General features: G+C 42.8%; 1 protein-coding gene across 1 annotated transcript; it reads left to right on the top strand.

The window, feature by feature from the left end:
- Positions 1-7447: 7447 nt before the first annotated feature.
- Positions 7448-8395, top strand: LOC147693472 (olfactory receptor 52R1-like). Its single transcript, XM_086936008.1, has one exon. It carries the CDS (start codon positions 7448-7450, stop codon positions 8393-8395), a length of 948 nt encoding a protein of 315 aa, XP_086792134.1.
- The last annotated feature ends 19291 nt before the right edge of the window (positions 8396-27686 follow it).

Raw genomic sequence — 27686 nt, 5'->3', positions numbered from 1 at the left:
AGTCCAGCCGGACTTTGAGATTTAGTCAATGTTTGAATATATAAATTTAGACGAACCAACAGTTAAACAGTGGGACACAATCCTGCATCCACAGTGCTACACATACAATCAAACAATACAATTTCTGGGGGTATTTCAGGCATAAAAGAATTGGGAGCAAGGAGAAAATTTAAAGTGCATTTGCTTCACATATGTGGGAAACATAGGAATTTAGGCACATAATAGTACACTGTTGTTTACACCACATATCATGTCGACGGTGTTTCGATCCTATTAGCATTAAAGGATCATCATCAGGACATTCATTGTTTGCCTGAATGGAAAAAGCACGAGCTCAGAGGGCCCTGTTGGGGCATGTAGTACTGGAATCTTGGTCCAGTGGAGCGGAATTGGCAATTAATTCAAGTACAACAGAAGTGTGGGTGGGGCTGGCGCACAGCGATTTTTGTACCAAGATTGATCCTTAGTATTAGGTGCTATACGAGTGATGTCAGGCGTCCCTCGACATCCAATGTAACAGGCTATGTTGTGGGATCAGTGGGACACTGGCCCCATCCTTGTATGCACTCTATATTCCCTCTGTGGTTTGCAGAGGTTTCCACAAATGCTTTCAAGAAATGTTTGCAATCATGATTTTTTATTCATCATTTTTCTTTAGTACGTTATTAACATTTAGTTAATTCATTCGTCTTTGGTATAATGTGGTACAATCCTTATGAGCATCCAATGCATTTCGGGGTATTATACACCCCTTCATCAGGGAAAGGACTCTGTGAACGTAAAATGTATGAATCATGAATATTGTAGAGAAACAAAACGAAAAACAAAATGAAAAAGGCAGGATGCGCATGCATCTAAGTCATGTATTGCCGCGATAGCAAAGTGGTGAAGGGTGAGGGCTGTTTATGAGATGCACCTTTCTGTGACCCTGTTAACCCCAAGTGCGGTGAGCGCGATGCAGGTAATAGGCTCTAAACTGCTTACTTGTACCGTTCGCGAGTTGTAGCGTGTTCCTGTGAAGGAAAGACGTTAGGGAGCGTATTAGTTGAATGTTACCGATGTAGTGCATTCAAGCGTGTTAGTACGGATTCCTGGCTAAAACTAACCTTGGAGTTTGTAGGTGGTATCCTCCTTTCTTAGTCGCCGGTTCTGGCGGAACGCCATTGACCGCGTTTGACTTCGTTAAAGTGAGCGTGATCACGTGGGTTAGTGGGAGGATAGTGGGAGTGGTTTGACTATCGTTAAAGGGACAGTCTGATATTAACGCGCTTTCCAATTAGTAGAAGATACAGTGCAATCTGGGAGTGGTAGTGTTGTTACAACGGGCAGGTAAACTAGAGGTAAAAGATGGACTTCTTAAACACAGGGTATTCGGGTGGTATACAGGTGAACCATACATTAGTACTATGACATATACAACAATATACATTATTGCCGACTGGAAATTAATAAAAAACAAAAATTAAATTAAAAAAAGCCCTTAAATCGATCAGGAGACAATGACTCAGTCCATGAGCAACTTTTACAAGCGTATGCGAATATATTTATGCAATATTTCGAAGAGCAGCATATTCTTAACAATAAAAACTGGACAGATCATCTATTGCTGTTTACAAGATACATAGATGATATCTTCATTGTTTGGAAAAGTACCCAAGAGGAATTGCTAACTAGATTGCTGGAATTTAACAACATAGACGAAAGAATACAACTGACCTGGGAAATTTCAAATACCTGTGTGAACTTCCTTGATGTAAAAGTTTCTATCAAAGGAACAGAATTTGAAACAGATCTTTACACTAAGCCGACAGACAGAAATAACACGCTACACTACAGCAGTTTCCACGAATCTAATTTGAAAACTCACCTACCATTTTCTCAAATGGCACGAGCAAAACGGATTACATCCAATCCCCAAAATGCAATACAACGGATCAACGAAGTGGCACAGAAGTTTCACAAAAGAGGCTATCCAGAAAACATTATTGATAATTCCCTACAGAGGATCAATAACCTGGACAGACAAAAATTGCTACAACCCAGCATTAAGAAACACCAGACACGTCTAGTGATCGTCTCAAAGTTTTCTACCATGACCAACAAATTCAAAAAGATTATTCATCAACATTGGCCACTATTAAATCTGGAACCAGATTTCAACCAGATTTTTCAAGAACCTCCACTGTTTGCATACACCAGATCACGCAACTTAGGTGAACTCGTGCGTCAGAAGTCCACCAAACAAACCATCTATACTGGGACGAAACCATGCTACAACTGTGGGAACTGTAACTGTATCATTAAAGGCAACATAATCAATCATCCGATGAAGGGGCACAAGATTAAACTTCAAGTCAATGCCACATGCGATACCAGCAACGTAATTTATGCTCTCAAATGCCCTTGTGGAAAACTCTACATCGGAAAAACCGAACGTAAAATCAAAACCAGGCTCACAGAGCATAAATCTAACATTCGTCTAAAGAGCACCAAATCAGCACTAGCAGTCCATTTCCACGAAGAGAAACACAACATCGCACAGTTGAAATTCATAATACTGGAAACCATTGCTAAACAAGAGGGTAGAGACAACACCAAATTCCTACTTCAAAGAGAAAACTTCTGGATTTACAGACTTTCAACACAGAAGCCACTGGGGCTCAACGAAAGAATAGAATTTTCTTGTTACTTGTAAAAGTTGCTCATGGACTGAGTCATTGTCTCCTGATCGATTTAAGGGCTTTTTTTAATTTTATTTTTGTTTTTTATTAATTTCCAGTCGGCAATAATGTATATTGTTGTATATGTCATAGTACTAATGTATGGTTCACCTGTATACCACCCGAATACCCTGTGTTTAAGAAGTCCATCTTTTACCTCTAGTTTACCTGCCCGTTGTAACAACACTACCACTCCCAGATTGCACTGTATCTTCTACTAATTGGAAAGCGCGTTAATATCAGACTGTCCCTTTAACGATAGTCAAACCACTCCCACTATCCTCCCACTAACCCACGTGATCACGCTCACTTTAACGAAGTCAAACGCGGTCAATGGCGTTCCGCCAGAACCGGCGACTAAGAAAGGAGGATACCACCTACAAACTCCAAGGTTAGTTTTAGCCAGGAATCCGTACTAACACGCTTGAATGCACTACATCGGTAACATTCAACTAATACGCTCCCTAACGTCTTTCCTTCACAGGAACACGCTACAACTCGCGAACGGTACAAGTAAGCAGTTTAGAGCCTATTACCTGCATCGCGCTCACCGCACTTGGGGTTAACAGGGTCACAGAAAGGTGCATCTCATAAACAGCCCTCACCCTTCACCACTTTGCTATCGCGGCAATACATGACTTAGATGCATGCGCATCCTGCCTTTTTCATTTTGTTTTTCGTTTTGTTTCTCTACAATATTCATGATTCATACATTTTACGTTCACAGAGTCCTTTCCCTGATGAAGGGGTGTATAATACCCCGAAATGCATTGGATGCTCATAAGGATTGTACCACATTATACCAAAGACGAATGAATTAACTAAATGTTAATAACGTACTAAAGAAAAATGATGAATAAAAAATCATGATTGCAAACATTTCTTGAAAGCATTTGTGGAAACCTCTGCAAACCACAGAGGGAATATAGAGCGCATACAAGGATGGGGCCAGTGTCCCACTGATCCCACAACATAGCCAATTAATTCAAGTACCTCATAGATTATGGTTGGGAATTGCCATAGATTGATGAGGTATTGCTGCAACGAGGGTGGGGAGGCTGGAGGTAAAGCCACCCGATCCGGAATCAGAAGCATCCAATTGGTTACCTTCGGAATGAAAAGAACTCCAATTGTGGAGCGAGGTAGTTGCAGGGGGGCGCGTTCCCGGAGAGGGTTCGGCGTCGGTTAATGTATAATTGTACCTGCCGGTAAGAATTAGTGGCTCCTAATATGGAGCGGCGAAACTTGTATTGAAGAAGATTAAACGCGGGCTCCAATTGGGCTCCTTCGGTTATCAATCGAACTCGGAGATACGTCCCGGCGCTACTGAGCTACTGGTGGTGCATATTTAGTCAATAGCAGAATGTATCTTAGGTTACACAATCAATATATTTCAAAACATACCTGCTTTCACTGTGCTTTTATGTCAATGTTCAGGACTGTCGGAAAGATTCACAATTTAGAGACATTAACAGAGTTTGTGTGAACAGCTACTTTGATTCTTGGCTCTTTTATGGTGATGTTTAATGTTATTTTTAGTTATTTACTTTAGATATGGCAACAAGCAATGCAATATCTAAAGTCAAAAGCAGCACACGCCTTAATAGTTACTATGCAAGTAACTATATATACCTCTTTTTAAGGTGGCAAAATATCCCTGCACAATCTCTTCAACCACTTAAGACACCAGTCATCCCAAAATTGTGACCACCTTCAGTGCTCTCTGTATGTGATAGTACAACACAACAAATACACACTGCAATTATGTAGCACAAAAATATGACAGCAAAAAAAACAACAGAACACATCATCACTACAACAAACATCCACACAACAAATATACAAACGTATTGTTGTCACGCATTACTACTTCCAAAATTATGTTTTCATAATATGGTGGTAAATGGTGTTTGCTACAAGCAGTACTTTGTTTTGTTTGAGTTTTTCAATTTCTTTATTGGTTCATTTAACGTATAACAGAACCAGTGACTTAACCAGGGATCAGCCCGGTGCCAAGAACCTGCACAATAGAGTCAAAATAACGCATATATATATCACACATCTAGAACCTGGTACGCATCTGTATGTTTAAGTTTCAGAATACCCTTGTACAAATGTAGGATACTGGTAGGGGGTTTCCTTTGAGGGGGACATCCTTAGAATACAAACCAGGCTGCCGTGTCTGACCCATCTGTTCAGGGGCTGAGATAGCATGTGAGTGAGTAGATAATGAGATATGCTATGGGAAGGAACTAGGTGTATATGTCTTAAACTTCTTTTACTAATCATCAAGGGCATGAAATAGTGCCAGTCAAAAAGATTTTGTGATCTAGAACAAGATCTCTGCTACAGTTTCTGGCTGACTGATGTCTTAAATAGTTAATACATACAGCATATATGCAAATATATTCCTGTCACATAGTACTACCTCCAAAATCATCTTTTCATAATAGGGTGTTAAAAGGTGTTTGGAGCATGCACTGCTTTCATTTATCATCAAGGACATGAGATAGTGACAGTAAAAAAAGTTTTGTGATCTGGCACAAAGTATCTTCCATAGTTTTTGGCTGACTGGTGTCTTAAATAGTTAATGCAGCTGTATATTAGCATCATAGGCAGTAGTTAATTGTTGTTTAGTGGGGAACCATTAGAGGCATGTGCTGTTTTTGACAGGAAAAGTAGCAGTGTTTGTTGGCATCTCCAAGTAACTGTAGAACATAACACATTATTATTATGTAATGCAAAATAAAATAACAAACATATAACTGAGCAGAACAAAAACAATCAAACCAGAACACATCAAGACAATCACAGTACAAACTAACAATACCATGCAACAGTGTAACACAAACCTTAATAGTACAAAAGCATGAGCCAACAATATGGTAAACAACAATAAAGAAATACAACCAAAAAAAACACAACACAGCACAAAAGCACACTACAAGAAATGCAGCACAAAGCAACACAGCTGCACAACATAGCACAGCAAAACATATAACTGAATAACTGTGCAACACAGCACAGCGACACAATAAATACAGCATCACATGCCCCACAATCTTAAAGAACAATTTTGAAAAACAACGTACTATCATGCCACAACAGGCAAAAAAATGCCATCTAACATGATTACAAATGTGTCCTGGGGTATATTTTTGTGTTCGTATGTTATTCTGTTGTATTGTTGAGTTGAACTGTACAATTGAAGTACTGTGTTACAATGTTGTAATGCTAAGTATTTTGTATTGTAATTATGTTGTTGCTGTTTTATTTTACTGCACTATTTCATTGCAGTGTCCTTGTGCATTGTATTGTGTTGTATATTTGTGATGTATTATTACTGTGTTGCAATGGTGTAGTGCTGTTTTTGTGGTCATTTATTTTAATCTGTTATTTTTTGTTTTTGTGTTGCTCCACCTTTTATCCAGTCTGTCTACTCACATATGCACATGTGCAACATTATACAGTGGTAAAATGTTTTTGGACTTAAGCAGTGCCTTACCTACGACCAAAGACAAGCAATAGTGCAACTTCACAATAAGTGGGAATCTGGCTCATAGAGTTTAGCTTAGATGTGCTAAACTCAAAATATACTAGGAGTGTCCAAAGAGTGCAACATACTTCTGGTGTATATAAGGCTGTAGGTGACTGATATAACTGATGTTATTTCACTTTTCTTACAGAGGATTACAAGGTTTTCTAACATTGTCAACCAATACTATCAAAATGAGAATCTGTGGAGCTCCAATGGGTTCTTGAGCCATGAGGAATGTGATGACGACTTCAATCAAACAGGGAAAAGTGAGTTTTTTTGGAAAATAACCTTTTCATGATCAAACAACTGTCAAGATCTCTGGATCAGTGATATCTGACAGGACAACTTCGAAGATCCTTCGGAGGTTCATGGAGGTCATCTGGGATCCTGGAAATGTCTCACAGAGTTAGTCTGGGCTGAACGGAACACAAGAAAACCATCTTAATGTGCTTTACCATATAGGTACAAATGCAGCAATTCATATCACCACTGATTAATTTAACCATTTCAATGCTAAGGATCACAATGTGAGGCAGCAAGTCAAGACTATATTACAGAAAATAAAGTGTTCATTGGATGCTTTATTTAAAAAAAGATGGCCATCAAAAGGTTCTTGCTTTTCCACAGCAAAATTGCACAGCAGCAGATTAATTCACAAAAATATTATAGCAACATATTGGCCAGAATGTGTACTGATCTTTTCCAACTTTAAAAGCTTGACAGCCTTAATTTTCCTATGTGAAAGTAGCAACATCTAAGCCTGGGCCTGAAGCCTGCAATGGGATATTTCTTTAAGATAGATAAACCACATTTGCTGTTGTGAAATGCTAATGACAAACTTAATACGAATTCAAGAACATATTCAGGCACATTGGAAGAAATTGATTTTTTTGTGGTTAAGTCCAAAAACAGAAAAAACTGCACTCATATTCATGGACTTGTAATTGATCAAGGAATGCGGTTGAATACTGAGAATTTCACAAAAATCAGACATGAAAGATGTTACTGTATTTGTGTTAAATGTAATTGTTGTCCCATTGGCCATGCTTCTGTTTTTACATATTCACTAATCTGCATATTCAATAGTTTTCTTTTGTTAATGCTTTAATATGCACTACTTGTCTTTCTTTAAAATAATTGTAGGTTGAGAAAGTATTTTAGTAGCCTTTCAGAATCTCCTAGACAGAAAATGAATGGGCGGAATATGACGTATCGGTCCCACCCTGCATTCATTCTACTGGGAATACCAGGACTGGAATTCATTCACTTTTGGATAGCGTTCCCATTCTGTTTCATGTATATCCTTGTCCTTCTTGGAAATGTGACTATTCTGCTGGTTGTGAAAAGTGATGTGAGCCTCCAGGACCCCATGCACCTTTTCTTGTGTATGTTGGCATTTACTGACCTGACCTTATGTACCTCCATCATGCCTAAAATGCTTGCCATTTTTTGGTTTCAGTCAAGAGGAGTCAATTTTGAGACATGTCTGTTTCAGATGTTTCTTATTCACTCTTTTTCCGCCATGGAATCAGGAGTTCTGGTGGCCATGGCTTTTGACCGCTATGTTGCAATTTGTTTCCCACTACGCCACATGACTATCTTAACTCACTCCACCATCAGTAAGGTTGTACTTATAGTGGCTACTAGAGGTCTTCTATTGATCATTCCATTTCCCTTCCTGTTGGAACGGCTACCATTTTGTGAAAATAACATCATTGCCCACTCCTATTGTGAGCACATGGCAGTAGTAAAACTGGCATGCAGTGATGCCACCATTAATACCTCTTATGGCTTGTTTGTGGCATTTCTGGTGGTTGGGTTTGATGTCATGTGTATTACCTTGTCTTACTACATGATCCTCAGGTCAGTTCTAAACCTTCCAACCAATGAGGCGCGCCTCAAGGCCTTCAGCACCTGCGGGTCACATGTCTGTGCCATATTACTCTTTTATGTTCCAGGCCTCTTCACATTCTTAGCCCACCGGTTCTTCCATGTGGCTCTGTATGTTCATATTCTTTTGGCCAACAGCTACCTCATGATTCCTCCAATGCTAAACCCAATCATTTATGGGGTGAAGACTCAGCAGATTCGTAGACGAGTATTCAGTATTCTCTGCAAACATAGAGAGCGGATTTAATTTTCAGTTGCACTTTTCCGTGATGGCCAAAGTTTCATGCAGTTTCATCGGGGTTTGCTCCTTCATGCATAAAGGGTGAAGATCAAGACTCACTCAATTTTGCAACATGACTAACAAATATTCACATAAAGAGCCAGATGTACGACCCTTACAATTAGCGAGTCGCAAATTGTGTTGTTTTGCTAGTCGCAATTTCCAACTCACAAATTGGAATTTACAACACTGTCTCAAACACTGTTTGCAATTCCTACTGGGGTCGCAAATTGCCTGCCTCTTTAACATTCATGAGGCAGGTGCAATTTGTGATCCCATTGGGAATGGCTAGCATTCCCAGGGATGGTGGCCTGCCGGGGTCAGCAGACCACTATGTCTGTAACTGCTTTTTAAATAAAGCAGTCTAAAAAAAATCTAGCCCTTTCTCCCTAAAGGATTACAGGATGCATTTAAAAAAGAAAAATTAAATGTTACTTTCATTTTTTAAGAGTAGGCAATGGTCTACTGGACCACTGCCTGCTCTTAAAAAATATTTTCACTGCCAGTCAGAAAGGAGAAAGGGTCCCCTGAGGTCCCTTCCCATTCGAGTGGCTTCCCACCCATTTGAAATGGGTGGTAAACTGCTAGTGTTTTGCGGGCGCAAAACAATCTTACATTGAAGTGCAACTCGCTATTAGGAAGGAACGCCCTTGGCAGGCCTCTTCCTATTACCGAGTTGTATTCCCTATTTTGCGAGTCGTTAATAGGTTTCCGACTCACAAAATAGGGCAGACCTATTTTGTTTTTGCAAACGGGCTAATTGCCCATTTGCAACAGCAAAAAACTTTCATACATCTGGCCCAAAATCCACTAATGTTCATTACCTTTGTGTGTTCTGAAAATCCATACGAATCTTCAGTCCATCTGCTCTGGCAAATCACGGGGCATTTTCTCTTTATATATTCAGTGATACTATGGCAGCAAATGTAACTTTTGTAAATAATTTTTTCATCAGATAGGTTGAGTATATTTTAAAATCCAGCAATTGCTAATGACAGATATGTACTTTTTTATATTAGTCACAGTGATGTGAGTATACAGTAATGTGTAATGAGTATATAAGTTTAGTATCATCCACACGTCCTAAACATAAAAGAAAATAAACGAACTAACATGCATGAATCCTATTAGAGTCACAATGAACAGAACCTATTGCTGACACAAGACATCACTGTTTACCTTACTTCTTGTTTGGGTAGTTTGTGAGCTGCCTAGGGCAGTGGGTATCTTTATTCTAGTTACCTGCTGACTACTGTGCTAAAATGGGCAAATATGTCTTTGTGATTTATATCAGTGTAGTGTGTGCCAAGTATCTTTTGAACTTTCATAACTTTTACTTGCCTCGGGTGGATAAAGCCTACACCGTTTATTGCAGGTGTGCCTAGGTACCATATAGCTGGATGTTCTTTCAAAAGATGGAGGCTGTTATTTTGATTAAATATATAAATTTGGATGTTTCTTACCATATTGCAGAGTTAAGTACAGAGTGCACGAGCCGATTTTATCTCACACCATAAATGTAAAATGTAAACGTAAGGTTTTTTTACATACAACACCACTTGTTTTTATATATTAGTAAACATCACAGTTCTTAACTTGGCAAAGGGTCTACTACCCCTATATGGGACTCTGCTTTTTACATTATAACTTTAGAAGAATTTGTGAGGCTTCACTGCTGTTATGTCATTATTAGGTGCCTTTGCTTCAGGCTGGTTCCCCTCGGTGTCTGTAGCAGTACTGACATTCCTTTCCAGGGAACCTGCTTTGAACTGGTCCTCTCCAATATCAGCTCCAAGGATGTATCAGCACCGAAGACATGTCAGCACCAAAGACATGTCAGCACTAAGAACTTCAAGATGGATTTTATTCTTAATCCAGCCTATGCTAGTCTCATTAATGTGGGGTTGATTATTTTTCATTCTTGACAAAAGAAGAAGGAAGTCCTCAGAACAGTATTATTTAATTGCTGCAATTGTGGAGAGGAAAATAGATTTAAATCGCCAGCTGGACGAGGCTGGAGTTTCAGGAGGCTGTATACCCCTTTGGCTAAGAACTGCTGTGCAGGATTTGCTTCTGTGGTTAAGAACATAGCAGGAGCAGCTGCAACATCTGGCCAACTGACAATGCACCTTGGGTGGATGAATGAGCAGGTTGGTCCCAGTCTTACGTCAGTTCTCAGAGCAGGTTTTTGCCAAAGATTTTCTAAGTCCCAAGGTTTGGATCTTGGTTTTCTGGGAACATTTAACACCACAATCAAGGGACCATGACTAGTTGGTCAAGGTGCAGGTTCAAGATGGTGGGAGCCTGTTATGTCCATGTCACTCTGAGCAGGAGGCCAGCAAAGTGCCCTTTCAGTCGCTCTGGTAATCCTAGGTTCAGGGGGAGAAGCAGAGCTCAACAGCAGGGCAGGTCTCTGTGGGTTCAAGGCAGGCAGCAAAGTAGTCTTCATATGTGCAGCAAAGCAGTCTTGTGGAGTACACAGCACCCCATAGCAGCTGGCAGTCCTCTTAAATTCCTTCTACAGTTCCAGAAAGTGAACTGAACAGTGGGTCTGAGGGCCCTATTTTTATACCTGGTGCCTTCATTGAAATTAGAAGAAGTTTCTAAAGGTTTCTCGTTGAAGTGGTTAATATTTCCTTACTCTCCTGCCCTGGTTCCGAGCTGGCTACACAGACAATGTGAGGTGACAAGCACTTTGTGTGAAGGCTGAGCACAGCCAATTCAGTTGAAAGTGGGAACGTGCCCAGCTCCACCCCTCATCCTGCCAGCAGATGGCCCATTCAGACACACGTAAACCCTACATTGTGTGACTGCCTGAGTCAAATTCACAAAGTCTATTTGGCAACTACACCCAGACATGTAAATCAGGGGAGTCTGCAGGCACCAAATGGCAAAGGGTAGGAACATGCCAGCTTGTGTCAAATCTGACTTTACCATTATAGAGGATTTTTTATTACAATTTTATTGAAATCAAATGGGAAATGCTATCAGACAACCCGGTGTTATCCTATGGGAAAGCTATGCCTTACAGTAGGGAAAACAAATGTAAGAGTTTTTAGCTATCAGAACACCTTTTAATTACAATGCATCCTACCCTTTGGGCTACCTAGGGTCTGCATTATGCTATAAAAGGGGCTTTTAAAACTTGGCAAGGGAATTATATTGCCAAATCGAATTGCCCGTTTAAAACTGCATTAAGGCTGTAATGGCAGGCCATAACAAGTTTTAAGGGGTACTTAAGTGGGTGGCACAAATAGTGCTGCAGGTCCACTAGTAGCATTTAATTTACAAGGCCTAAGTATTTAGCAGACCACTCCACAGGAATGTATACGTAAATTAAATGTACCAATTAGGTGTAAGCCAATTTTACCATATTTAGGGGAGTGATCAGAAACACTTTAGCACTGGTTAGCATTGGAAAAGTGCACAGAGTCATAAGGCCAACAGAAACATAGTTTACCAATACAAATGGAGGGAAACCGGCAAAATGTTTGGGGGTGATTCTGCAGAGAGGGTCAAATTCAGCAAGGTCTCTGTCCTGTATCAAAGTGTTGATATTAGAAAAAACAGTTAACAGCATGGGAATGATTGAACATGATTTAGGCGTAATTCTTTATTTATAGAATGCCCCATTTCAATTGTCAAAAGCATTACCTTGCCAAGAATGCTCTATTTTTAATGTTGTGCTTAAAGCTGATACGCAGGAAATGTTCTAAAATTGAGAAGACACTACGGGCGCAGTTAAGCAGGCCAAAATAACTTTTAGGTGTTGGAAAAACTAAACAGGAAGTTAAATTCTCATAGGAGAGTATAAAAATAGCATATACACAGAAAGCCTAATGCAAATCATGACACTGCATTTCAACACCGCATGTCGTTAATCAACGATGCCTTTAAGGAAATCTACAGTGTTTTGAAGGAGGAAATGGTCCAAAAAGCTATCATGACATCAGGAATTCTTTTGGATAAATGCATTAGATGCAGTCAATACAAGAGGCTTAAATGAGCAATGCATGCAGAGAATTAAATGAAAAAGCATCAGTCTTGCACATGATGGCTTATTGAAATGGCACAAACATTTCAATAATAATATGAGTATGTGAATCTTTAGTAAATGAATGAATGAATGAATGAATGAATGAATGAATCGACACTTGTAAAGTGCATAACTATCAAAGGCCTCCCAGCGCTTAAAAGCCAGGTTTCAGTGAGAAACAAGGCATCTAAATCATGTTCCTTAAGAAGCAAGCAGAGTTCAGTGGCGTGTTTAGGTAATGACCGACAGTTTAAAAGAGCCATCTTGAAGGCCATTAACAATGATGGGCGTTTAGCCACAGTAGACGAGATCAGAGTACCTAGATCAAAACAGCATCAAGGACATTTCTTACAGTTATTGGTTAGCCTGTATGAACATTTGAGAGGTAGCGTATCTCTGAAATAATATAACTGATCAAAAGTATAGGAGATCCTACCTCTTGTTGGGGGGCCAGGGGTCCTGGGCCCTGGTCCCGGTCCCGGTAAGGCGCGGACGGGCACAGACGGGCTTGCCTTAGGCCGCCTTCGGTCATCCGTCTTTTTTGAGGAGAGATGAACATTTCCAATGCATGTCTGATAGTCCCCCGAAGCATTAAACAGAGCTCCTTCCCGCCTCCCGTGCAAGTAAGCAAAATTCAGATTTTTTAAAAGCCTAAAGCAGATTACTTCATGAGTTCTACAGTAAAAGCAGCAGATTCAGTATTTAAAAGCAACGCAGAACGTATTTTAAAAACACAGAGCAGCAAAACAGATACCTACACCGATCCGCTAATGATCGGAGAAGGCTTTGTCTCTGTCAGTGACAATCCTTGGTGGTAACTGCTGTATGGAGAACAATTGTTTTTAGTGCTATGAAAATGTATCATAATTACGTATTGTTTCATTTTTGATGCTTTGAAGATGTGAATTAATTGCAATAATAGTTTATCTTAGATCAATTCATAAATCCAAGTGAAAAATATAAATGCATAATAGGTGGAATGCTCCCAAAGACATTTTGGGATGAAACTTGAAATGTATTGAGCTTATGTAATTGTTGAATTAAAAAACATGTTTTAACTTATGCAGTGTTTTGATATGTTCCATATAGGTACCCCAATATCGGCTCAGTTAGTGAATGCACCTTTCACCTACATTTCCCTGATATTTCACTACATAATGGTTCTTAGTACTGACCTTTAACCTAGTTACGGTACTGTCCAAAGATGAGATGGGTTTTTCTCTGAAAACGTTAGCCACATTCATTATGCATGAGGATTCTTGGAATCACAGTGGACAGTAGGACTACCATCTCCTGCATAATAATTATGTTTAAGGGTAATTCCTTCCGTCATCATAGTCTGACATGACACAGCAAGGTATATCCCCAGGGGGTACCACTTTAGGTATATATACACCATATCTTGCTGAGGTAGTCAGAGGAGAAACGGACTTGCATGCCTGACACACTGATGCAAGATGCTGAGGTTCCTGCATGCAGACACTCTAGCTCACAGTGGTCTGACATTCCTTGAGGGGTGTCCATCTCGAGACCAAGACGAGGTCACACAGTCTCTCACTTCAGGTACTGGGGTTGACTTTATCCTACACGGATTCTTGGCTTTTACACCTACATACATGCTAGGTACACTTAGGTACATCTAGTTAGGGTTGCATCGAAGGAGGACACGTTCTACTGTCATGTATTTTATATACTTGCCTGTATTCATTGTTTTAGCAAAATGGTAGAAATCTACCATCCTTTTTACTCTGTCAGTGCTTATAATCATTTATATCTGTTACTGTCTAATGGTTGTTTCAGCACACCTATTTTACACTAGAATGAAGCTGGTTCAATAAATGCTATTAAAAAAAGTTCCCACCGTTTATTCTGTGTATCTCTCTGAGACGAAGTGAACACGAGTGACTGAGCGAAAAGTAGTACACTGATTCTGAGGGACCAGGGCTGTCATGTTCGATAGTTGCCAGGAACTATATTCTCTCCTTGGTAAGAAGGGTTTCTAGTGACACTGTGAGTTAGCTGGTATGCGGGCTAACATATCCGGTAGGAGTGTCTAGAATTAGTCTGACACCAATCCTTTAGTGTATGTTGTCTAAACGTGCAGATCCTATATAGGCTGATAGGAACTACATGACCGTTTTGTGACACAACATTTAGTTGTTTATAGAAAGAGTGGTATATAAACTTGATTCTATGACAGAAACACTGTTATCTGGAATATATTGGCCATTTTTCTGGTCATCAGGGACAAAACTAGGCCAAATGGTTACACAGCATGATATGAAGCATTTTGTATCATATTGTCTGCCAGTATTTTTTTTGTTCTATTTGAAGCAGCAAATTATGCGGCAAATGTGATTAACCTATAATTATATGGTCAACACTGCAACTACAGAAATGTCACAGATCCTGACCACTGCTTATTGTTTAATTGATAACATTTATACTTTTCTACTTTTTACACTTTTGTAGACACCTCACAGACTTACTTAGAGCTGCTTTTGAGTGAGGGTTTTAGTTCTTTTATATTGAGGAGGTTCTGTCCTAGGGTGAATTAAATCCATCTTGCACCAGAAATGTAAGGTGGTTCAGCTTGGTCCATTTACATCTTTATACTAGCTGGTTCCTTGGGGTTTGCTTCAGGAGTCATGTCTCTCCCAAATTCTTTTCAATGCATGTATGACTATCTTAGCTCACCTGCACAATGGAATGGGATTTATCTTCTTAATTTATGCAGAAAATATCTAGCTATTGCTGAGATGAATACTCGTAGAGATTGTCTGACAGCAATCTGAGAATGTATTTGTGAGAAGCCAGGGTCTGTTTACAGTATCCTCCAAATTCTTGCCCCCATTTTGACAAAAAAGATGCTGGTTTTCTGACTGTGTCCTGCGCTCTGCTAACCAGACCCAGGGCATGTGTTCTGTGTCAAAGGTACATGGTAATTAGGTAAACTTACAATTGGTACTGACAACCTACCTGTAGGTTCCTAGTATATGATTGGGCATGTCGTTTTAGAGCCCCAGTATATTTAATGCACGGAAGTGTGCACTACTGTGGTACCTGCTGTCATTTTAAAAGCCAGTCCTGCCTTGCAGGCTGCTTTTAAACTTACATTATTTGTAAATTCGACTTTGGAATTAAAGGTATTTCCAAAGTCTCAAACTGCCTTAATGTTACATATGTCACACAGTCAGAAATGTTTGGAGGCTGATCCTGCTGCTTACTCTGTAATCCAGTCCGAGTTTTCCTGGCCACGGTTGCAAGCAGCAGAGAGGTGTAATGAGGCGAGGCGGAGGAGCTGTGCGAGCAGCGTGGGGAGAGCGGCTGTGCAGCTGTGACCTGGCCGGAGAGTCGGCCTTGCCGAGCCCGAAGCAGAAGCCGCAGAAAAACTTCGGAGAGCGAGGTGCGCGAAGCCGCATGGAAGCCGCCGAAGCCACTGATCCCTCGAGGAAAGCCATTACAGCCTGCAGCCAGCCCGCAGACCGTTGCCGCGCTGCCAAGGCAAGACAAGGCAAGACAAGGCAGTAGCCAGGTGCTGAGTACCGCGGGCGAGGCCGCTGACGCAGGTGATCGCCATCGCGTCTCAGCCGGCAGCCGTTGCTCCGCTGGCCCACTGGCGAGGAGGGGTAGACGCTGGGTACTGCGGCCAAAGAAATAAAGAGGACCACCGTGACCTGCTTCCCGTAACTGCGGCCGGGACCCGCGGGGGTGCTGCCGCTGCAGGAGGAGCAGGAGCACCGCACAAGCCCCCATTTTTCCAACGCCCCTCTGCGCCAACATTTGTCCCGGGCCCGGGTGCTGCTGCTGCATCGTGTGGGCAGGCCAACGGGCAGAGTGGGTTGCAGCAAGCAGCAAGCAGCAAGCAGCGATTGACAAGGAGCCACAGGGAGACACAGGGTCAGCATCCAGGGAGACAAGTGCCCCCCAAGAGCGGTAGCATAACCGTGCTGGGCTGCTTTGTTGCTGTGCTGTGCTGTGCTGCAGTGAGGCAGGGCAGGGCGTGCAGCTGCCTAGCGGGGACTCTGCAACAACGCCACCCCCACATGCCACACGCCACCGCAAGAGAGGAGAGGGGCTGCAGCGGTGAGCGGAGGAAACAAGTAGTGGAAGCCTGGGGGTGCTCATCCCATCCCAGACAGCGAGGAATCTGCTGCATCTTAATGAGGTAGGAGCCATTAGATATAACAAGACTCCCGGTCGACTGAGCGAGTTTGTGGTCGGCAGAGGGCAGCAGAGACCCAGAAAACCGGGAAACGCCAGAGATGCCAGAGACACGAGAAGCGCTGACCGCCATTCCTGCCGTCTGAGTGGCAGCACACAGGCGGTAGCGCCAATTAACAAAGGACAACAAAGGACAGAGCAAAAGATAACAGAGGAGGGGGGAAAGGCCTGCTCCACCTAGCTCCACCTAGCCCCGCCCACTGAAATTGCAGGCGCTTCAAAAGTCAAGTCAACCCTGGTGAGACAATTAAACTTTGAAAAATATGAGGACCAGAAACTCGAACCTGACAATATTACAGGAGAAGCCTCGCCCCCATAGATCAGCCAGGAGACAGAAGGCAAAACTATTCTACCCCCCAGGAATAGGTGGCTTTTATCCAGGGCCAGGGATCAGAGACGAGGATCAAACCGGAGCGACCGGTGCAACCCCGACGTTAATGGAATTCCCAATGGAACTCCCAGCTTCGACAAGAGCAGTACCAGCAGAGACCCTCAGCCCATCAAAGTCGATAGCTGTTAAGTCTCGCCTTAGCGCAAAAGAAACGCCATCTGAAAACAGGGACATAAGATACTTTTTTAGCCCCAAAGCACACACACTAGCGGAACCCAGCCCGACCTCGATCCCGACCTCTTCACCTCCCACCAAGGCAACAGATGACGGGGAGATTCTAAGCCCTACTGCCCCCCGGGCACTCGGCATCCCACTCTCGCCAAAAGTTATCACTCTCTATGGCAGAGCACCCCTTAAACCTGTGACACCAAAAGCGGTCCCACCCCGGCCACCAGCTTGGACTCATCAAAGCCTGGTGAACGCTCAGCAGAGTTTCACCCCAAATGGCGCGCCCTTGCCCGACGCACCTAATAGCTTACATGCAGATAATGAAGGAAGAACACCATCATCACCCGGCATCTCACAAACCCAGTCTCCGAACTTTACAGGACCAATCTCTCCGGACCACGTTAAAATGGCTCAGTCCCCAACTTCCACGAGTAGAGACGCGGACAATGGGGAGAAGTCCCCATTGATCACAAACCATCTATCGATGATCAACGAGGCGCTTATTTCTATGGCTGGTGCCGCACTTATGCACGCGGATAAGCTCGACGCTCAAATTAACATCCTACAAATCGTCGCGGGTCTGATCTCTGGGATAGATTCAAAACTGGACCACCTGAACTCCCTGATTTGCAGAGCACAGGACAGTACTTACCTAAAGTCAGACTTGTGTGGTTGTAGCCCAATTCTGCTCAGCCTAGAAAAATTACCAAACATCATGACTACACTAATTGAAGATCTCAAGAATGAAGTAGGCAAGAACCAGAACTTACCCGCACAGGACACCGCCCTGGCATCCTCAAAAAAACAAGGTACAGCAAATTCCCAAACTAGCGGTATAGAAACTCCTGGAGGGGAGAGGATCACGGGTTCGGTACCTTCAGTGACCACCCACACGAGTGGATCAACTGCCATCCTGACTTACACCAACAATAAAGACTCACATCACACCTTTAAACTGGCTAGTCCAGAACTTCAAAAACTATCCAGGAAAAATAAGAAAAAAATTAAGAAAACTCAACAAAAAGAGTAAAAACCAATCACACTCCACCAATCCAATTCGGCAATGGCTCCTGCCCGTCAATGGGAGACCCGGTCACATCGAGACGCAGAAAGTGACCCAGCCGGCAGCCATAACTACGACAACAGGGAAATTTGAGTCATCTGCGGAAGCCTTCCGTTCCACTAATTTGGCAATAGACCAGGGCATGCTGGCTCCCCTTACACCCTCCCAGCCAGTCCGGGCATTGAAACTACAAAATCATACGCTCCACTCGCAAGGACAATGCGATGGGGAAGCAAATAAAGTCTCCCTAAGTGACCGAGAGTCTTGCCCAACAACTTATCAGCCGCCTGCTCACATAAAGTCCACATTGAGCAGAGTGACTTCAGCGCCATCAGCCGCTAATAAATCATCAGAGACCAACATAAAGGCGGAAACCCCTCAGTGTGCTCCCCAAGGCACTCTTGGCCTTAAACCCGAGCAGGCTGGGGACTGGTCACTTCACATTAGACCATTTAGCCCTCCCCTTGTGGTAGCATCTCAACAAATAATTGAGCCAATAAATCAGGCATTCATCAATTTGCCCAGGGCGGGGCAGCCAACACTCATTAGCATCCAGGATAAAACCTGTAAGGACGTGAATGCTGCCAATAACCCAGCTCAAACAACATCTCTGGAGCGGAAAATAATGTTGTACCCTGAATGTACCTCACAGGGTAAGTGGGACATCCTCAACCGTGGCAACATCTTAACACTCTACGCAAACATCCCAGGTTTGGAAGGGATACAAACTACAGACATTGAGACCATTTCCTTCGTTCCGCCGGATCCGGAGGAGAAAAATGAAACTACGGAGCTAACTTTCTCCAGCTCAAACCTGGTAGAGGCCCTGAAGAGACAACGCACTTTACTGGAGAATTGGGGCATAAAAATAAAGCCCCATCAGGAGCAAAAATATCCATCAATCTTAAAAACTCACAATCCGCTCTTCGGCCCGGAAAATCAGGAATGGCCTATGAGGGGGAACATACGTTTGAACGCTTTCTCTGACCGCGCCCCCCAGGTGGCATCAATTCTTCAGGGGTCCAAAGGCAGCACGAGCAAAGGTTTAACTAATGGAACCCCGATCAAGATAACAACAAACTTGAGTCAAGGCAAACGCTTGTGCGTAACAAGGGGGTGTGCGAGCAAAGACTGGTCCTGGTTGGCGTCAGCATTAAACCCCAGCTCCTAACACGCACTGTCTTGGAGATACGGGCCGCTTTCCCCAGCACATGACTAATGGGCAAGTGAAACACATAAACCAACCTGTTACCATCAAGACCCTGAAAATCATGACCTGGAATGTGGCAGGATTCAAAACATTGTTACAAAACCATGATGCAGTGACATTCCTGGAAGAGGCAGATATTATCTGCATACAAGAATCATGGGCAATCAATCCTCTGTCACTAAGAGGATACGCAGATTACGGCAAATCTGCTACAAAGACCAATATATTCGGAAGACCATCAGGGGGGATGTGCGTTTACATTAAGCACTCGCTAGAACTAGAATTCAAGGAAATAAATAACCTGCCCAACATGCTTCAGGCGGGTATTTTGAAAGGCTCCTTCATGACTAACGGAACCTCCTCTATTCTTGTGATTAACATCTACCATATCCCGCACAGATCTACAGCCGACTTATCCTTACTAATAAACCATCTAGAGGCCCTGTTACTACAATTCCCGGCATTGGATTGCATCATCCTCGGTGACCTTAATATCCACAATATACCAATCTGGGGCCACCAAGGCTTTGAAAGCCCTATTAAAATCCTACAAACTGGCGACAGCACATTCTGTCTATTTAAAGAACAGGCCAGGGGCCTTTGTCATTCCCACGTATAACAACCAGACCACGATTGACTACATTATCTTAAGTGACAACCTGCAACCCTTGATGTTGGATTACTCTGTTCACCAACGCCGTGACAGCGACCACGCCGCCTTAATAATTACACTGTTTTTGGCAACAAGCACACGCCACAAGCTACAACACATTGGGGCCGCAAACGGTGAGGAACTGATGAAGTTACCTAGAAGAATTAAATGGGGGCAGGCAGCAACCACCACGTTCAACAATTGGACAGACTCGTGGGCAGGCTGGCCGCCGGGCAACCACACAAATGGCGCTATAGCAACATGGGACGGAATCACCGGGACCTTAGCGGCAACACTCCGAGGGGACACAGCAAGGGTAACCCGTTGGCACCCACTATCTACACTCGGATTCAACCGGGCAATCAAAGAAAGCGCCAAAGATCTGAATAAAAAACGAAAAGCGCACCGGAAAAATGGCACAGCCTCTAACAAAAAACAGCTACAAGAGGCCGCAAGAAGCCATTCAAAGAATGTGTGGGCAGCAAAACGCAAACACAGTGAAGCTCAATGGCTGAAAATCTTTGACTTGCTGAGTCCTGGGAAATCGCAAGAATTTTGGAGCTATTTAAGTAAACTCGGACGAGGTCCAAATCACTGAGAAAACTCTCTTGAGGCCCCCACTTGGGTTGCCCAATTAAAAACTTTATATAATGAAGATCACGTTGCCCTTCAATTCAAGAATGAATTTAAACCAAGAGAAGAGCCAGATTTCAGGCAAATTACTTGTGTCCAAAATGTAAAAAAAAATCAGAAACAACGGCGCCCCGGGCCCTAATGGCCTCCCAGGTCTATTGTTTAAAGCAAACATAGAATTCTGGGCCAAAAATTTGACCCATCTATACGCCGAATGCTGGCTCTTGGGTGATGTGCCAGACTCCTGGAGAGGCTCGCTCTTACACCCAATTCATAAGAAAGGTTCTAAATCAGACCCGTCCAACTATCGATTAATAGCCATCGAGGGCAAAGCCTATGCCAGCGCCATCTTGACAGATCTCACAGACTGGGCAAGTGAAGAAGGTCTCCTGCCCCTCTCTCAAACTGGATTCAGAGCCGGGTCCTCACCGTAGACAACATCACTGCCCTTTCTTATCTGGCCCACCAAGCTCGGTTGCGTAAGAGTCTCCCTTTATTCGCCTGTTTTATCGACTACTCTTCAGCGTTTGATGGGGTAGACCGTGCTATCCTTTGGAGAAAGCTGGCCCAATGGAACATCAATCCGACCCTATTAAGAGCAATCCAATCGTTGTATCAAAAGACGTGGGTCCGAATTAAACTCTCAAGCGATTTCGCATCTGAGAAGATTGACACGGATCGAGGGTTAAAACAGGGGTGCGTTCTAGCACCTCTGTTGTTCAATCTATATACAGCAGACACGGAGATAGCCTTGTCCGGGGCAGCCCTAGCCACTCCATTAAATGGTGGAACTAAAATCCAGTTTATGCAATATGCTGATGATCTGGTACTTCTGGATCATACCAAGATTGGCTTGCAAAAGGCGCTGACCGCCCTGGCAACTTACAACGATAAGAACCGGTTGGTAGCACTCCTCCAAGTCAAAGATAGTAATTTTTGGCCATTATCCAAACAAAAAACTAGCCAAATGGAGGCTTGGCCATCTGACGTTGGAAAGCACACAGCAATACACTTACTTGGGTGTCTGCTATCATGAGTCGGGGCGTTCTGGTGCCCATCTAAAGAAAATCCAAAGTAAAGGGAAGACTATAACCTATGCGCTCTGCAAACTACAAGCCACTCTACATAGCCCAACGACAATGGCTATCCAAAGAGTTCTCAAGGCAAAACTAATGCCGGCCCTCAATTACGCCCAACAAGCCTTCCCGGGTAAACTTAATAGGGAACTGGAATAAATCAACTGCAGAGCTTATAAGAAATTATTCTCACTACCGACGTGCACCAGAAACACCCTCGTCCGCCTAGAATTTTCGCTTAACCAACAAAAACTGGAAGAGATGGCTGCCCTGTGTAAATATTACTATCTCATTATAGCGGCACAAGACAAGTCACTGAAGGCAGTTCTGAAATACATTTTTACGGAACCCGGGAACCCTTGGTCAACCACCTTCACCATGGCGAAGGAACTCCTCAATCTCGCCACCGATCATTGGAACCGTGAGCTAGTTAATTATGCAGCAATTAAAAATGCCATCAAAAAACAAGTCCGTATCCGTTCCTGGGAAATGGATATGGAGTCACTGGCAAAACGAGGTTTCCATGAATCCCTATGCCTGCCGCACACAGTGCATAATCCCAAACACCATCTCAAACAGGCGGTGGGCCGCTCTGCCCTTCACATGATCTTAGCCTACAGATTACACCCTCTGCCTATTAAAGAACTATATGCTCTTGAACTGACAGGTCGGAGAGTTCCGGAATGCAGACTCTGCAATTACAAACGAGAGTCGCTGGCCCATCTATTACTTTGCTGTCCGGCCCTGCGCGCAGCAGGCAACCTTTACCTTAGGCCAATTCTACGACAAATGGGGACACGCACCGCAAAGGAGGCGGTCCATCAACTATACACATTGACTATAGTAAAACAAATGGCCTCCTTTGGAAAGTTTATCCAACAGACACGGGCCAAGCTGATGGCTACACAGGGCATAAATGATTAAAGACCTTGCAGTTGTAGGCGGGGCTGCCCTTGCACAGACACTATTCTTTTGAGCTTGCCAGTGCCCGGGATTCACTATACAGACTTATCAGCTGACTAACTTGTTGTTTTAAATCTTTTAAAATGTTGCACTCTGTTTTTAATGTGGTTTTAATGTAATGGTTTTGAGTAACCAAACAATAAATTCATTCATTCATTCATATGTCACCCCCTAGGGTCTTCTTTAGGTTCCCAAGGGGTAGGGCACTTTGCAATTATACACAGGGACATTATAAAAGATGTTTCATATGCCCTGTTGATAGATAAACTGCCAAATTAGTTATCCATTGTAGCACAATGGCTACATAGGCTAACATGGGAATACTTTATTAAAGTATAACTATTATTAGGAGTAAGCTGAAAAAATACTTTATGGTATCAAATGTTAGTTAGAATAAACCAACAACTTGCCACTGTTATATTTATTAAACCTATCACAGAAAATAAGTTATAGACCCTTCTTTTCTGTAAGCCAACATCCTGCCTTCCAGCAGCGCTCTCTTGATTGGCCAGCCACTGCCATGCTTAGCCAAGCTGTGTTAATGAGGTGTGAAGTGGCCTGACTAGAGACAAAGGATTTCCTGTGGGAGGAGAATTGCAAGCTATGGAGCAAACGGTAGGATGGGGGTGGAGTACCCAAACTGGTCCTCAGAGGGAGAATTATAGTTTAGGGCAGTACAGTCTCACCGCTTCAGCCTGCACCCCTAGACATACAGGAACCCCAGCAATTCGAATAGCACAGAGGGGCTGGAAGGGAAGTGTTAGGGAAACTTAGCCACACCAGTGGGTTGGCTTAGCCAGGTTTAACCCTCCAGGAGAGAGTTTCTCCATTTTGGATTTTTGAAGAATAGTGCTTTCTGGTTCAAGATAATTCCACACTTTGGAGGAATCGGTCATACCTGAGGGTTGCACCCTGCACCCCATTAGTCAGGTGTGCCCCCGTGGTTGTCACCCAGCAAAACTAAATACATATGGGAGAGTTGCACAGCAACACATATCCCGGCTTTGAATAATCAAGAGAAGAAGTGCCCTGCTGGAACCCCTGGTCCGCACCCCAAGAGGACTGCTCATATAGGGACTGCACCTGCTGCGCACTTTGGAACTACAACCTTAAGGACTTTGCCTAGCTTAAAAGAATTAAGCAGGGACTTCCTGAAAGCAATTGGAACATAAAATTCTCAAGAGATCTATTGCCTGAAGCAACAAGGAGAAGGACTGCCCTATGAAGGACTGCACCTGCTGAACAATCTGGTACTACAGTCCTAAGTACTTTACCTGGATTCACAAGGATTAAGGAGTTGACTCCCTGAAAGCTACAGGTTAGCAGAGCCCACCTGCATCATCTCCATCAAGATGTCCTCATTCTGGAGTGCGTCCTGTGGACATTTAAGGATTTGCCCAGGTGAATTGTAGGAAGTGCAATCCCCAACACCCAAAGGACCATCTCAGAGCTTCTAGACCCTTGAATTTGTGTTGAGGACACTTTGAACCAACAATAGGAGCTTCAAGAAGAAGTTCCAGTTTCTGGATAAATTTGGTGCAGCTTTTGTAAAAAGCAGTTTAAGCTGACAGGTGCATTGTAGGAGCTGTACTCCCAGACCCCAAGAGGCAGCACAGAGTATCTAAACCCTTGACTGGTGCTGTTAACTATGTTTCTGCATCAATAAACAGTTCCAGAAGTAAGTGTAAAAAGTGTTACATTGTGAGTGACCTAATTCTGGACTTTGTCCCGATCTTTCGATTTTTGTCATTTTGGTGTCTATTTGTTCATAAAAATATATCCTATTTTTATAAATTGGTGTCAGATTTGTATTGTGTATTGTGTTTTACTTATTTATTGTACTGGTGTTTTTTTTAAAGGTGGATTATTATGGGTAAGTATGCACCTACAACTAGCAATAAGCTCACCAGCACAGTCAAGGTCTCATTTCATTGGCCTTTAGCTCAATCCTTGGTAGTTGGCTGTGAGCAGGCAGTCTTAACTCAGGAGACAGGTATTAAAGCATTTAAAAACATGAATATAAGTAAGACAGAGCACACAATAATATCTCACACCAATGTATAAAAATATGAAATATTTGTATTTTAAAAATGACACAAAAATGACAAAAAGCCGGTAAAGGCAACTGGAGATGTGAATTTTTAAAGATGTAACACTTTCTAGTGCTTAAACCAAATAGCACCTACTTGGCACATCTGGTAACGCTTGACTGGGACAAAGTCAATGTCAATGTTCGATGCTAACCGCGATGAGCTCTGTTTAGTTATGAGCTCTGTTTAGTTACACTAAGTGGGAGCGACCTGTCATAATTTTACCATCAGACTTAGAAACTTTTCTTGGAGGATTTTCTCTTGACGCTGTACGGTCCACTCCTTCAGGCCGATTTTGGTGCAACATCGTTAGATTTCTTCTCCGCAAGGCCCCGGTCAAATCCTGGAAGTCTGGCTTCAGAGCTTCCAGCAGGACAAATCTGAAATCTAGGCTGTATTGCAGTTGAAGGTAGCCGGCTTGACTCTTGACGTCAAGTCAGTCCGCTTATGGACTTTTTCTAAAAGTTGCTCCAAACATCTCCAACCTTCTCAAACTTCTTCCTGAAGTTCCCCTTGCATGTTTAAAGTGTTCAAAACACGAATCCAAGGGTCCTGAAGTTCTGAGATGGTCCTTTCATGGTTAGGACTACAATTTACACAATGCACGTGGCCAAATCCTTAAAAGTCCACTGGTCGCACTCCAGGCTGGGGACTCCTTGGGGGAGATAGTGCAGGGGAGCTCAATTAACCTGTTGCTTTTAGGGAGTCCACTCCTTAATCCTTTTTGAAGCAAGACAAAGTCCTGATGGGCTGTAGTTCCAAGTGTGCAGCAGGCATATTCCTTCAGAGGGCACGCCTTTGGGGTGCAGACCAGGGTTCCAACACGACCATCCTTCTTCTCCCCGTAGTTTCGGGCAGCAGATCTGAGTTGCTCTGCAGCTTTTACATGTTTATTCAATGATCTGGGTTGACAAGCAAGTGGGTACCCCTATCCAATGAGGGGTAGGGTGCCACCCAAGAGAATGACAGCTTCCTCCAAAGGGTGGCATAACCTTGTCCCGCAATGCACTGTACTTTAAATTCACGATATAATATGTCTCTCCTTGAGGGTAAGACCTGGCTAAACCAACGTACAGGTGTGGCTCATTTCCATTAACACCCCCTTCAGACCTTCTGCAAATTCCATTCTTAGGCCTTCCATCTTGCTGTGGGCACAGGGAGAGGGGTTAGGCCTGGCTGGCATTTCTTACTATCCTGCTCTTTTAGAAGCCCAGTTTGATTTACCCTGCCCCATCCTGGCCTGTTCTTTGCAGCAGCAAGGCTCCCCATCAGATACCTCTGCTCTATGCAGACCGCTTATTACCTCACTAAAGCAGTTTGGCTAACCTGTCAAGGCTGACCAATCAGGAGAGGCTGCTAGAAGGCTGAATTTTGTCTCAGAGAAAAGAAAATCTAATATCTTCTCTTCTTTAGTCGTTTTAATAAATCCAACAGTGGCAAGTTGTTGAATTTATCATTACCAATCTTTTAAGAACCTTTTAATGCCATTTTCAAGTCTTTCCGAGTAATATTTAAGTATGTCCAATGGGAGGATCAAATGTGGCAGTTTTCCCTCACCATGGCATTTTAAACATCTTTTATAATATCCCTGATTATGGTTACATGGCACACCACCCGGGGACACCTAGGGGAGACCTCAGCGGTGATTTACATGTAAAAATAAGGTGGATTACAATTTTGGAAGTAGCTTTAATTCCAATTTGCATACAATTTACTTTTGAAGACAGTCTGCAAAGCAGGGCTGCCTTTATAAATGACAGCAGGCAACTCAGCAGTGCACACTCCAGTGTAGAAAAACTACTGGGCCTCTAAAGCTCCCTCCCCTATTATATACTAGAGACTTATAGGTAATATGAATCGCTGTGCCTTATTATATACTAGGGATTTACAGGAGTCTGTCATTGCCAATTGTAATTATAGCTAATTACCATGTACCTTTTTAATCCGAGCTCTGGCCATGGGCCTGGTTAGCAGAGCCCAGGGCATATTTCGTTACCACCAGTATCAGTCAAAATATGGGAGTGAACAGGGCAAACAGGTCGACTTTCCAACAGTGATTTTAATTGTTTTACATGCCTGTTTACTAAGTTAAGCCTGCCCTTTGCAAGTAATCAAGGGGTGGGAAAGGGAATCATTTTTTGTGACCTTGACTGAACCTTTTATTGTGCTTGTGGCCCTATTACTAGTAGTAAGACTACTTATCACTACTAATATACTAATACATCCTAAGTTGTATTATTTGCTCATAATATTTAAACATTGAATATATTTTTACACACAAGGGCTCCACCCCATCTGATGGCTTGGTGAATTGTGCAAACACTTTTCCCTTAGGCAGTTCGCATTCAACATTTCATTCTTCATTTTCATTAAAATGAATTTTAGTTAGGTAAACAGAAACATCTTTACTTCAGCACCAGAATTTCATTTGGGGTAAACGTGCTCTTTAGAAGTCATCCTATGTTACGATGGATATTAATTCACCCACATTTTGATTTCTATTCACTTGAGTCTCTCTAATTAGATTGCAACTTATTCAGACAATGCCACCTAAATATCATGGTCTTGATAAATGTGATTAACTTTCTTTAGAAATCTGCCAAATCTATTCAGAAAGAAAATAAAGACATGGCTCATTGGTAAATCATCATAATTCTGGTTTATTATATTCGTTCTCTTGATATTGCCTTTAATCCAGGGATAGATCAACACACAGTTTGGCAAATTTCATAGTATAGTTGTTTAAGTTTAA

The sequence above is a fragment of the Lissotriton vulgaris genome, chromosome 8 (genome assembly GCF_964263255.1).
Source record: "Lissotriton vulgaris chromosome 8, aLisVul1.2, whole genome shotgun sequence".
Classification (NCBI taxonomy): Eukaryota; Metazoa; Chordata; class Amphibia; order Caudata; family Salamandridae; genus Lissotriton; species Lissotriton vulgaris.
The sequence above is the reverse complement of the archived record's forward strand: the minus strand, read 5'-3'. Positions and strand labels throughout refer to the sequence as shown.

Bases quoted from the DNA above. Each gene is read 5' to 3' on its own strand.
- LOC147693472 (XM_086936008.1), top strand. From the start codon at position 7,448: ATGAATGGGCGGAATATGACGTATCGGTCCCACCCTGCATTCATTCTA.